The 14055-nt window shown below is 40.3% G+C and overlaps 1 protein-coding gene across 17 annotated transcripts in view; it reads right to left on the bottom strand.

Annotated features, from left to right (window-relative positions):
• SPAG9 (sperm associated antigen 9) overlaps positions 1 to 14055 on the bottom strand; it is a 159759-nt gene that overhangs the window by 89885 nt on the left and 55819 nt on the right. For all 17 annotated transcript variants that reach the window (XM_021929030.2, XM_021929035.2, XM_021929036.2 and 14 more), the window contains one exon: positions 8651 to 8721. In XM_021929030.2, the coding sequence (XP_021784722.1) occupies positions 8651 to 8721 (71 nt within the window). The remainder of the gene's footprint in view (positions 1 to 8650; positions 8722 to 14055) is intronic.

The following is a 14055-nucleotide window of genomic DNA, read 5'->3' as shown; positions in this document are numbered from 1 at the left end:
TACAGATATAGTATTCTTTTTTCCTCAGAAATCAAGATTTTATTTAATCGATATTTATTTAGTTTTATGATTCATGTCTACAAATCCTACAGATATCAGCTATTACTTTTTTGTTGTTTTTATTGATAGACTTGCTTTCATTAAGATGCTATTTGTATAAAGCTGTTCAGTGCAACATTTTTTTTTTCTGCTTTTTTATTACACTTCAAGTTCTAGGGTACATGTGCACAATGTGCACGTTTGTTACATATGTATAAAAGTGCCATGTTGGTGTGCTAGACCCATTAACTCATCATTTACATTAGGTATATCTACTAATGCTATCCCTCCTCGCTCCCCCCACCCCCCAACAGGCCCCAGTGTGTGATGTTCCCGTTCCTGCATCCAAGTGTTCTCATTGTTCAATTCCCACCTATGAGCTAGAACATGCGGTGTTTGGTTTTCTGTTCTTGCGATAGTTTGCTCAGAATGATGGTTTCCAGCTGCATCCATGTGCCTACAAAGGACATGAACTCATCCTTTTTTATGGCTGCATAGTATTCCATGGTGTATATGTGCCACATTTTCTTAATCCAGTCTGTCACTGATGGACATCTGGGTTGGTTCCAAGTCTCTGCTATTGTGAATAGTGCCACAATAAACATATGTGTGCATATGTCTTTATAGCAGCATGATTTATAATCCTTTGGGTATATACCCAGTAATGCGATGGCTGGGTCATACAGTATTTCTAGTTCTAGATCCTTGAGGAATCGCCACACTGCCTTCTACAATGGTTGAACTAGTTTATAGTCCCACCAACAGTGTAAAAGTGTTCCTATTTCTCCACATCCTCTCTAGCACCTGTTGTTTCCTGACTTTTTAATGATCGCCATTCTAACTGATGTGAGATGGTATCTCATTGTGGTTTTGATTTGCATTTCTCTGATGGCCAGTGATGATGAGCATTTTTTCATGTGTCTGTTGGCTGCATAAATGTCTTCTTTTGAGAAATGTCTGTTCATATCCTTTGCCCACTTTTTGATGGGGTTATTTGTTTTTTTCTTGTAAATTTGTTTGAGTTCTTTGTAGGTTCTAGATATCAGTCCTTTGTCAGATGAGTAGATTGCAAAAATATTCTCCCATTGTGTAGGTTGTCTGTTCACTCTGATGGTAGTTTCTTTCGCTGTGCAGAAGCTCTTTAGTTTAATTAGATCCCGTTTGTCAGTTTTGGCTTTTCTGACATTCCAAAATCATCTATATAATGAAATCGATTCTAACTCAACCAAACTAGCACTTAAAGGAAAGAACTGACAATCAAAAATGACTGAGGGGGAAAAGAGAGAACAATAACAACAAAATGGCAGCTATTATTTATTGAGCACTAATTCTATGTCAGTCAGTGCATTTACAGCCATTTTTTCTCCATTTAATCTTCACCGTATCATGATTTCATAGGTAAACTCTATCCAAGTTAATTGTCTGGTCAATGACTAACTTTTCAAGTTGTCACTAGCTTTGGGGCCAGAACTCTGGCCTGCCTGACTCAGTCATCTGAGCTGTTAAGAATTGCAGGAGTCAGGCCTTATCTGCCTTTGTACTTAATTCTCTGAGCAGGCAATGAGCCCACTGTCCTTTCTTCCTCTTACCCACAAGAAAATCCCATACACTAAAGCATTTCCTGATGTCTAGAATAAAATGTTATGCACTATAGTCTATAAACACACAAAAAAGTATTAAAAAATACATAAAAATTTAAATATTAATAAGGCCTCACAGTATCCACTCAGGTTAAAAAAAAAAAAAAAAAAGTGAGTGGGAGGGAGCATCAGTGTTGTTAGATAGAAAAGTGAAGTGACAAAATAAAATAGGACATGCTTCAGATAATCTATTCCTGGGTCCACCAGGCCCATTGCTTCTGGTCTCAGAACTGCAATTCTCAATTTTCTCAGGTATGCATATTAATTCACACATTCAGGAGTCAATTCAGCAATAAACAAAGCCACTAATCTTAAAGTTGTGGAGACGTCATAAAGCAAAGAGTCATAGAAAAATGTCAGGTTGAGGCTGGGAGTGGTGGTTCATGCCTGTAATCCCAGCACGTTGGGAGGCCGAGGCAGGAGGATCATTTGAGGTCAGGAGTTCAAGACCAACCTAGCCAAAGTGGGGAAACCTCGTCACTACTAAAAGGACAAACAAAATTAGCCAAGCGTGGTGGTGTGTGCCTGTAATCCCAGCTACTTGGAAGGCTGAGGCAGGAGAATCGCTTGAACCCAGGAGGCAGAGGTTGTAGTGAGCCAAGGCCGTGCCACTGCACTCCAGCCTGGCAACAGAGCAAGACTCCGTCTCAAAAAAAAAAAGAAAAAAGAAAAATGTCAGGCTGGCATGATGGCTGATACCTCTAATCCCAGCACTCTGGGAGGCTGAGGCAGGAGGATCTCTTTAGCCCACGAGTTTGAGACCAGCCTGGGCAAGATGGTAAGACCCCGCCTCCAAAGAAAGAAAGAATAAGAGAAAATAAGAAAAAGAGAGAGAAAAAAAGAGAGGAAGGAAGAAAGGAAAGAAGAAAGGAAGGGAGGGAGGAAAGGAAAGGAATAGAAAGGGAAGGAAAGAAAGAAAGAAAAGGAAGAAAGAGAACTTAAAAATTTAAAAAAAAAAAAAAAAAAAAAAAAAAAAGGGGGGGGGAGGGAGGGAGGGAAAAGGAAAATGTCTAGTGGAACCTAAGGGTGTTAGTGTGTTTTTGTTTTTGTTTTGAGATGGAGTCTTGCTGTGTCACCCAGGCTGGAGTGCAGTGGCATGATCTCAGCTCACTGCAACCTCCGCCTCCCGGGTTCAAGCGATTCTCCTGACTCAGCCTCCCAAGTAGCTGGGATTACAGGTGCCTGCCACCATGCCCAGCTAATTTTTGTATTTTTAGTAGAGATGGGGTTTCACCATGTTGACCAGGCTGGTCTCAAACTCCTAACCTCAGATAATCCACCTGCCTCGGCCTCCCAAAGTGCTGGGAAAACAGGCGTGAGCCACCGCACCCGGCCAAGGTGTTAGTGTTATTAAAAGTTCAGGTAGACTGGGTGCTGTGGCTCACGCATGTAATCCCAGCACTTTGGGGGGCCAGGACGGACAGATCACTTGAGGCCAGGAGTTTAAGACCAGCCTGGACAACATGGTGAAACCCAGTCTCCACTAAAAGTACAAAAAGTAGCCGAGTGTGGTGGTATGCGCCTATAGTCCCAGGTATTTGGGAGGCTGAGTTGGGAGAATCACACGAACCCAGGAGGCGGAGGTTGCAGTGGGCCAAGATCAGGACACTGCACTCCAGCCTGGGCAACAGAACGAGACTTCGTCTTAAAAAAAAGTTCAGGCAATGGAATCTGACAAACCTGGCTTCAAATCTAATCACCAGTAGAATTTGGGGCAAATCATTTCATAGACTCTTTCTAAACCTCAATCTGTAAAATAGGAATGGATGAGAATTTGGTCAGAGGATAAAATGAGAATGCACTCAAACACTCCCTGATTTGAGGCTCTCCCAAGATTCCAAAGGGCTAAAGTTTTTGGTGATTAGCATACACACGTGGGCCCGAATGCTTCAAAATTGTCCTTTATATTTCTTCCACTGCCCTCTTTAAGGCATGTCTTCTTTTAAGCAAATTCAGTAATGTATACAAAAATTTGATTTAAAAATAGTTGACTACTTATTCTTAAATTTAAGAATAGTTATTCTTAAATCAAATCAGAAAAAGCCACGGCAGGTTTCCCTTAAGCAACAACGAATGTGTTTCATAAAAGTGCTAAACAACTATTAAAAGACATTACCTTCTTTGGAAGTAATAGTGAAAAGGTTAAGGTTAAACCCCTTCAGGCTTCCTTTCCCTGAATGTTTTCAGAGTTTATGTTTTAAGGGCGCCTAGTTCTTTGGCTTTAGATAGCTATTTATAATTGCTAATTGAATGACATCTCTAGAACAGATGTATAAACAGAAAAAATTGTGGGTTAGAGCAGAATAGATCCACATTTCAAAGCAGCCCTATCCATGTTACATAAACCTTCCTTCCTTGAGGCAAAACAAAATATAGGGAGGAGCCTATCAGGTCAGAGGATAGAAGCTGCTCGTAACTGAGGGAAGAGATCTATGAAAAGAGCTTTTGGGCAGCATGGGAAACCTGCCTTGGTTGCTGGACAGACCTAGCTCTCTGACTTGGTAATTAAAATTTTTCCTGAGATCTTGTTTTCTTCCTAGACTATCTTTTCCTCAAGGAATAGAAATAGACCAAAAAAAATTATATGTTTTCATTTAAAATTAGTATGTCAGGCTTTTTTATAGATGCATATCTTCACCTTTATTAAATATATGGAAAAAATATGAAATTTCACTTTACAGTTATTTTTCAAGAATGTATATATTTCAGCCCAGGCATGGTGGCTCACGCCTATAATCCCAGCACTTTGGGAGGCCAAGGTGGGTGGATGACCTGAGGTCAGGAGTTTGAGATTGGGCTGGCCAACATGGTGAAATCCCATCTCTACAAAAAATGCAAAAATTAGCCGGGCGTGGTGGTGGTGCACTCCTGTAATCCCAGCTACTTGGGAGGTTGAGGTGGGAGAATTACTTGAACTCGGAGGGCGGAGGCTTCAGTGAGCCAAGATCACTCCAGCCTGGATGACAGAGCAAGACCCAGCCTCAAAAAAGAAAAAAAAAAGTAAATATTTTATATCTTATACTTCAATACATCATAATTTAACAATCATGAGGTCAGAAGTTCGAGACCAGCCTGACTAACATGGGAAAACCCCACCTCTACTAAAAATACGAAAATTAGCCAGGCGTGGTGGCACGCTCCTATAATCCTAGCTACTTAGGAGGCTGAGGCAGGATAATTGCTTGAACCCAGGAGGCAGAGGTTGCAGCGAGCTGAGATCACACCACTACACTCCAGCCTGGGCGACAGAACGAGACTCCATCTCAAAAAAAAAAAAAAAAAAAGCATGCATATTGTGGTCCCAGCTACTTAGGAAGCTGAGGTGGGAGGATTGCTTGAGCCTGGGAGGTTGAGGCTGCAGTGTGCTATGACTGCGCCAATGCACTCCAGCCTGGGGAACAGAGTGAGGCCCTGTCTAATTAAAGAAAAAAAGACTCTCTCTCTATATAAAAAACATATATGTATTTATTATTATCAGCTTTAATAAGTACTACTTAAGTGAACAGTACATAGAGTACATTGTTTAGGCATTGAAATGAATGGTGTAAAAATCAATGATAGGCTTAGCAACCTTAATATCCACCAAATGTCATTAAATTTTAATATCCACCAAAATTAAACCTTAATATCTAACAAATGTCATTTATCTGTGGGGCTTTTTTTTTTTTTTTTGAAACAGGGTCTGTTGCCCAGGCTGGAGTGCAATGGCACAATATTGGCTCACTATAGCCCCTACCTCCTGTGCTGAAGTGATCCTCCCACTTCAGCCCCCTGAATAGCCGGGACTACAGGCGCAGGCCACCATGCCTGACTAATTTTTGTATATATTTTTTCGGTAGAGTCGGGGCTTCACCATGCTGCCCAGGCTGGTCTCAAACTCCTGGGCTCAAGTGATCCGCTCACCTTGGCTTCCCAAAGTGCTGGGATTACAGGATAAGCCACTGCTCCAAGCCAAAATGTGGGTATTTTTTACACACTGAAACAGCTGCTGTATAACCTGCTCTTGTCTTCCCTGAGTTCTATGGTTCCAGCCCTTCATGGACCATCCTTTCCATCTACTACTGGATATCAATTCTGTGACATCATGCTTTGGGTATGGTTATTAAGCGAGGATTGTAATAATCAAATCTCACGTGTCAAGGCTAACAGGGAAAAATTCTACACCGTACCCCAAGCAAGTGCTAACTACATTATTCAAACGCAAACGCAACTGAGTGTGGTGGGGTTTTCTGTTCCTTAAAAGCAATGGCCAGTATTAAAACATTTTTTAAAATAAATAAACAAACAAACAGCAACATCTGGGCACACCGGCTCACACCTGTAATGCCAGCACTTTGGGAGGCTGAGGCAGGTGGATTGCCTGAGGTCAGGAGCTCAAGACCAGCCTGGCCAACATGGAGAAACCTCATATCTACTGCATTAAAAATACAAAAGTTAGCCAGGTATGGTGGCATACACCTGTAATCCCAGCTACTCGAGAGGCTGAGGGACAAGAATCGCTGGAACCCAGGAGGTGATGGTTGCAGTGAGCTGAGATCGTGCCACTGCACTCCAGCTTGGACAACAGAGCAAGACTCTGACACACTGACACACACACACACACACACACACACACACACACACACACACGCAACAGAATATAGCTACAATACAATAATGTAAATACAATCTTTGTAGCATTAATATGCTTACTGTACACAGAATACAATCTGTGTGGATATTCTCCAAAACATGATTTTAAATTGTTTTATGATTATGAAGGTTTTTATGCTCTTCTAAAGAAAAACAACAACATAGTTTCTACCAGACGCAGAGTAAGAGATCACACAAACTAGGGAAAAGAAAAAAAAAAAAAACAGGCTAAGACTGGAACCATATGTATTATAATACAAGACTAGTGAGGGGGAAAAAAAGAGGAATTTTTTTTTCATGTAACAAATATTGCATAAAACTATAAAAATTCTACTTATTTGGGTATGTGAACCCCAGACTGACCATGATATACAAAAATAATTTTCACATTAAGATAATAGAAACAAAAGCAACATGAGAGGCTGACAGGGAATCATGAAAAGGTTTAAAAACCCTCAAGTACATTTTCTTTTATTTATTTGTTTTATTATTATACTTTATGTTTTAGGGTACGTGTGCACAACGTGCAGGTTTGTTACATATGCATACATGTGCCATGTTGGTGTGCTAGACCCATTAACTCATCATTTACATTAGGTATATCTACTAATGCTATCCCTCCTCCCAACATCCACCCCCCAACCCCCAACAGGCCCCAGTGTGTGATGTTCCCTTTCCTGTGTCCAAGTGTTCTCATTGTTCAATTCCCACCTATGAGTGAGAACATGCGGTGTTTGGTTTTCTGTTCTTGCGATAGTTTGCTCAGAATGATGGTTTCCAGCTGCATCCATGTGCCTACAAAGGACATGAACTCATCCTTTTTTATGGCTGCATAGTATTATTCCATGGTGTATATGTGCCACATTTTCTTAATCCAGTCTGTCATTGATGGACATCTGGGTTGGTTCCAAGTCTCTGCTATTGTGAATAGTGCCACAATAAACATATGTGTGCATGTGTCCTTATAGCAGCATGATTTATAATCCTTTGGGTATATACCCAGTAATGGGATGGCTGGGTCATATGGTATTTCTAGTTCTAGATCCTTGAGGAATCGCCACACTGCCTTCCACAATGGTTGAACTAGTTTACAGTCCCACCAACAGTGTAAAAGTGTTCCTACTTTTCCACATCCTCTCCAGCACCTGCTGTCTCCTGACTTTTTAATGATCGCCATTCTAACTGGTATGAGATGGTATCTCATTGTGGTTTTGATTTGCATTTCTCTGATGGCCAGTGATGATGAGCATTTTTTCATGTGTCTGTTGGCTGCATAAATGTCTTCTTTTTTTTTTTTTTTTTTTTTTTGAGACGGAGTCTCGCTGTGCTCCCAGGCTGGAGTGCAGTGGCGTGATCTCGGCTCACTGCAAGCTCCGCCTCCCGGGTTCACGCCATTCTCCTGCCTCAGCCTCCCAAGTAGCTGAGACTACAGGCGCCCGCCACCACGCCCGGCTAGTTTTTTGTATTTTTAGTAGAGATGGGGTTTCACCATGTTAGCCAGGATAGTCTCGATCTCCTGACCTCGTGATCCACCCGCCTCGGCCTCCCAAAGTGCTGGGATTACAGGCTTGAGCCACCGCGCCCGGCCTAAATGTCTTCTTTTGAGAAGTGTCTGTTCATATCCTTTGCCCACTTTTTGATGGGGTTATTTGTTTTTTTCTTGTAAATTTGTTTGAGTTCTTTGTAGGTTCTGGATATTAGCCCTTTATCAGATGACTAGATTGCAAAAATTTTCTCCCATTCTGTAGGTTGCCTGTTCACTCCTCAAGTACATTTTCTAATTTCCTTTGAGGAGATTGTGTGCTGAAACTGTTAATTTAAAATACTGAAAACTCATGCAAAAAACCTACTTTTGAGTTATTTTAACACATTATAATTTGTGCTTATATTATTTGTTATGAGCTTAATGCAAATAAGTCCTTTACACTGGAAAACAAACGTAGAAACCCTTTACCAATAACTTACCAATCCATAATTTCCAAGCTGGTAACAAAACAAATCAGTTCTCTCATCTTAGCATCACAGAAACTTCATTATGTACACATAGGTTTTTGCTTAGCCAGCCAAGGAAACAAGTACTATAGCTGCCTCAAATAACTAAATTATTCCGCAGCATACTAATTCACCACATGAAAAGCTAATTCCAGAAAAAAACAAGAAAAGTTGACATTTGGTAACTAGGTAAATGTCACATGAAACTTACTGTTATCTTGAAAGAATCCCCAAGAATTATTCTTTTTTTAAAAATTCTGATTTTCAAAGAAAAATTAAGACATGTTTTCTAAGGTTCATTTCTTTGTCTCAATAATAGCATTGTAATGAAAAACCTAGAAACCCACCTCAGTGTGTCTTTGATGTAATGCATTATATTCCTTCTTCAGTTCTGCTTCTCTTTCTTCAAGTCTGCTAACTGAAATTAAATACATACACTTGATCAAAACAAATAAGAAATTTACTTGAAATAGTACATGTTTAAACTTAGAACGGGCTATCCATAATCCTTAGCAAGTTTCAGACTCAGTGTTCCATATGCAAGTCTTCACAAAGTCGTGACCTCATTTCATCATCCTTAATAATTAAAACTTTCAGACGAGGGGAATACATTAGATTGGTTCTCTAATATTCCTATATTTATCAGGTCATCCCCCTAAACAGTTTTTTTTTTAACATGATACAGAATTAACTCTTTCAAAAACACAAATCATCTCATCAAAGTTTTAAACTGGGATTAGGGCCCAAATCATTATTTCCTACACTACTCAAGCTCTTTTTTTTAGCACTGGCAGTTTGTGAAAGTTGATTGTTTATAAGTACTTTTTTGGCTTCAGGTCTTCTCAATTTCAGGGACTCATCTTCTTTTATTTAGCTCCCTCTACTGATGGGTTTTGTGAGTGGCACCGACTTGAGGTAGTGCTCACAGAGTACAACTTTAGGATATTTAAAAAAAAAAAAAAAAGTTTTATTAATAGATCCTGAGGTACAGAATGTCAGGACAGGATTCCACAGGAAAGAATAACTGATAGCAAAGAGGAATGATTCAGGGAGGAGGTGGTATCCACACAGAACCACAAAGGATGAAATTACAGTACTCAAGACAGAAGGTAATGAGAGCATTCCTGACACTGTTACTACAGAGAAGAGAACACAAAACCATGCCAGTGGTGAGGCAGAGGGTGGTGGTGAGGCAGAGGGGAGACTGGCCAGACTGGAGGAGCCCATACTTGGCTAAGGAGCAGTGCGAGACAGTCTGGGGAGAAATAAAGCTAGTGCTACAGGAGTTTGTCAAGGTACTCATGTATGTCTGTTGGAAAGCCTTAGCATAGATGAAAATGTTCCCTGGGTTTAAGGCTCAGCTGGCTGCAAACAGGCAAGGCTGTGTGTAATCTACAACTGGTGACTGTGGAGGACAGCTGTAGAAGGAACTAGTATGAACTAATACTCCGACAGCAGATATATGAATGTTCTATATGCCTCCTAATATTAACACACCAGACACCAAACAAAACATAGCTTCTGCTGCCCAGAAAATTCATTTTGGGTTTGTGTACCTTTACTTACCATAATTTGTTTAAATATCTTGAAAATATGTGATTAGGAAAACTGTAGCTCTCTTTGTTTTGATTTGTTTCTAATTCAAGCCTATGTGTCGTTGGCTTATTACATTTGCACCACAGAGTAAACACACACTACAGTACACACGGAGCACATTTTATCATGCCACGCAAATGTTGAGTACATCTGCTGCTCATCTTATCCTTTGGCTGAAAGCGATAATAAGCAAATTTATTATGCAGATGTGTTGTGATAAAATAATAGATGACAAAACCATAAATTAATTTTTAAAATAAATTTAATTCTACGATTTTTATTTAACAACAGGAAATCCAAGCAAATTATGGATATTTAATAATTTCAAAATAAACACTTTCTATTACTTCTTGTCATTTAAGCTGATTAAAAGCTTAAATGAATTCTGAGACTACTGGACAAACCACACCTATTTTCAACTGTTCATCTTTTTGAATCATTCTTTTATTGATAATGTGCAACAAAAACAAAAATTGGATGCTGAGGCTAAAATAAAATCCAACTATCATTCATAACCCTCAATTTCAAATTTGTGCTCAATAGTAGAGACTTACTATTCTTGTCAGCTAATGATATAAATTCATAAATAAATTTATATCACCAACACCGCCACTATTAACAGCAGCCAACAATATCAAGTGCTTATTATGTACCATACAGTCCTAAGAACTGCATATAAACTAACTTATTTGAGCCTAACATTAACCTTATGATAAAAGTATTATTATTACATCCATGGTAGAGATGAGGAAACAGAAGCAAATAGGAGCTAAGTAACTTGCCCAAAGTCACACAGATAGGAAATGGCAAAGCAAGGATTCCTATCAGAATCTGGCTCCAGAATCTGTGTTCTCAATTCCCATGCTATACTGCTTCTCAGCAAATACGCCTTTTAATCTGTTTTGTATATTGGAGTTTACTTTAAGATTTCACTTTGGGCAGAGGGGAGTATGCTTCAAACAAAAACTTCCTCTGTTCTTACGGAAACAACCCATTCACAGATACTTTGACACAAAGGCATCAAACTGCCAAGCAAAATGTGTACCCAAGTCAGGGAGATGCACATTAAAACCAACATGCAACACCACCATGCTTCTGAATGGCTACAATGAAAAACTCAATACACCAAGTGCTAGTACGGATGTGGAACTCCTGGAACTTTCATAAACTGTGGTATATGGTTTCATACGCCGGAACTTGGTATGCCCAATTTGAAAACTGTTTGACAAGATTTAATTAAGTTGAATGTTTGCCAACCCTATGATAAAACAATGTCATTGCTAGAAAGCCTACATATTTGTTCACTGAAAGGCATTTAAAACAATGTTCAAAGAAGCACAGTCTGAAAACAACCCAACTGTCCATCAAGAGTAGAATGGATAAATATTCATGTACTGGAATACTGTATAATGTGAATAAACAAATTATTGCCACACACAACATCATAGACCAATAGCACAAATATGATGTTGAAGGAAAGAAGCAGAAACAAACGAATACAAAATTCAAAGACATAACACAAAACTAATCTGAAATGTTAGAAGTCAGGATAGTAGTTACCTCTGGGGAGGAGTTAGTGATCTGATGTATTTATGTCTGTACAGCCCCAGCCCACCTCAGTTCAAACACAATGGGCATCCATTCACACAGGCACTTTCCTCTGCTTGAATACTCATTCTTTCTTATGTTATCCAACAACGGCTATGAATTCAAGTAGAATGGGATTTAAACAAACTATTCGGAACCATAACAAACAACCTTTGTTGCTCTGACTTTAGCATTCTCAGAGAGAGAACAAAAATGTTACCGAACAGACTGGATAAAGAAAATGTGGTGGCTCACGCCTGTAATCCCAGCACTTTGGGAGGCCGAGGTGGGCGGATCACAAGGTCAGAAGTTCGAGAACAGCCTGGTCAACATGGTGAAACCCCATCTCTACTAAAAATACAAAACTTAGCTGGGCATGGGGGGGGATGCACCTGTAATCCCAACCACTCAGGATGCTGAGGTAGGAGAACTGCTTGAACCTGGGAGGCGGAGATTGCAGTGAGCTGAGATTGCACCGCTGCACTCCAGCCTGGGTAACAGAGCCAGACTCCATCTTGAAAAGAAAGAAAAAAAAAGAGAAGAACGAGGCTGGGTACAGTGGCTCATGGCCTGTAATCCCAGCACTTTGGGAGGCCGAGGCAGGCAGACCTCCCAGCACTTTGGGAGGCCGAGGTGGGCATATCACTTGAGGCCAGGAGTTTGAGACTAGTCTGGCAAATGTGGCAAAACCCCATCTCTACCAAAAATACAAAAATTAGCCAGGCGTGATGGCATGCACCTGTAATCCCAGCTACTCAGGAGGCTGAGGCATGAGAATCGCTTGAGCCCAGGAGGCAGGGGTTGTAGTGAGCCATGATTGCATCATCATAGCACTCCAGCATGGGCAACAGAGGGGAAACACTGTCTCAAAGGAAAAAAGAACAAGATAATGTCCTTGAAGCTTTGATACAGTATTTTTTTTTTTTTATAAAAAGACAAAGTCTCTGGCCGGGCGCGGTGGCTCAAGCCTGTGGTAATCCCAGCACTTTAGAGGCCGGCATGGATCACGGTGGTCAGGAGATCAAACCATCCCATAACACTGTGAAACCCCGCCTCTACTAAGAAATACAAAAACTAGCCGCCGGGCGAAAGGTGGCGCCTGTAGTCCCAGCTACTCGGGAGGCTGAGGCTGGAGAATGGCGTGAACCCGGGAGGCGGGAGCCTTGCAGTGAGCGAGATCCGCCACTGCACTCCAGCCTGGCTACAGAGCGAGACTCTGTCTCAAAAAAAAAAAAAAAAAAAATTCCTTAAAGTTCTAGTAATCATTTTGTTCTCCTTAAGCATTTTGAATTATTTCTATCATTAATTCCTTCAGGTTCCATTCACAGCTTTCTAACCCATCAGGGTTACTTTTTGCTAAATTTACTTCCATTTGGCATCACAGTCTTACTTTTGCCTCAAAATAACATTTGATAAACTATCAATCCATTCTCTAACCATCTCTTTCAAAAGGTGAAATGGTTGTATTTACTAACCTCATATAAATAATATACATACACATCTGTATTTTTTTATTTAATAGCAACCATTTATCACAGAAAAAGGGCATTAAGCACATGCAAACTACCTGGAGTTACAGATGACTTGTCCCTTCTGTTAATTTTTTTTTAATAGACTTCATGTTTAGAGCAGTTTTAGGGTCACAGCAAAATTGAATGAAAGTACAGAAAATTTCCACATATTTGCAGACCCCCTACACAGGCAACCTCCCCTACCATCAACATCTAGAATCAGAGTGGTATACTTGTTACAATCGATGACCCTACACTGACACATGCTTATCACCCAAAGTATATCAGTTACATTAGGGTACACTCTTGGTGTTGTATACTCTACAGCTTTTGACGAAAATATGACATGTAACCACCATTACAGTATCAAACAAAATAGGTTCACTGCCTTAAAAATCCTCTGTGCTCCACCTGTTCATCCTCCCTACCATCTCCCAAACCTTGACAATCAATTATCTTTTCACTGTCTCCATAGTTTTGCCTTTTCCAGAATGTCGTATAGTTGGAATCATATAGTACCTAGCCTTTTCAGATTGGCTTCTTTCACTTAGTAATATGCATTTGAGGTTCCTCCATATCTTTTTGTTTTTGTTTTTGAGACACAGTCTTGCTCTTTCTCCCAGGCTGGAGTGTAGTGGCATGATCTCAGCTCACTGCAACCTCCGCCTGCCAGGTTCAAGCAATTCTTGTGCCTCAGCCTTCCGAGCAGCTGGGACTACAGGCACCCACCACCATGTCCAGCTAATTTTTGTATTTTAGTAGACACAGGGTTTTGCCATGTTTGCCAGGCTAGTCTCGAACTCCTGACCTCAGGAGATCCACCCGCCTCCGCCTCTCGAAGTGCTGGAATTACAGGCGTGAGCCACTACACACAACCTACTCCACGTCTTTTCCTGGACGAATAGTTTAATTCTTTTTAGCACTGACTAATATTCCATTGTCTAGATTACCATAGTTTATGCCTGTTATTTTCATAAGAGCTAAAGGTCTTAAAAGTACAGGCCTTAAACATTTACCATCTCTTTCACACACAAAATTTCATGTTTTTAATGCACAAA

Source organism: Papio anubis, chromosome 17 (genome assembly GCF_008728515.1).
Source record: "Papio anubis isolate 15944 chromosome 17, Panubis1.0, whole genome shotgun sequence".
Taxonomy (NCBI): Eukaryota; Metazoa; Chordata; class Mammalia; order Primates; family Cercopithecidae; genus Papio; species Papio anubis.
The sequence above is the reverse complement of the archived record's forward strand: the minus strand, read 5'-3'. Positions and strand labels throughout refer to the sequence as shown.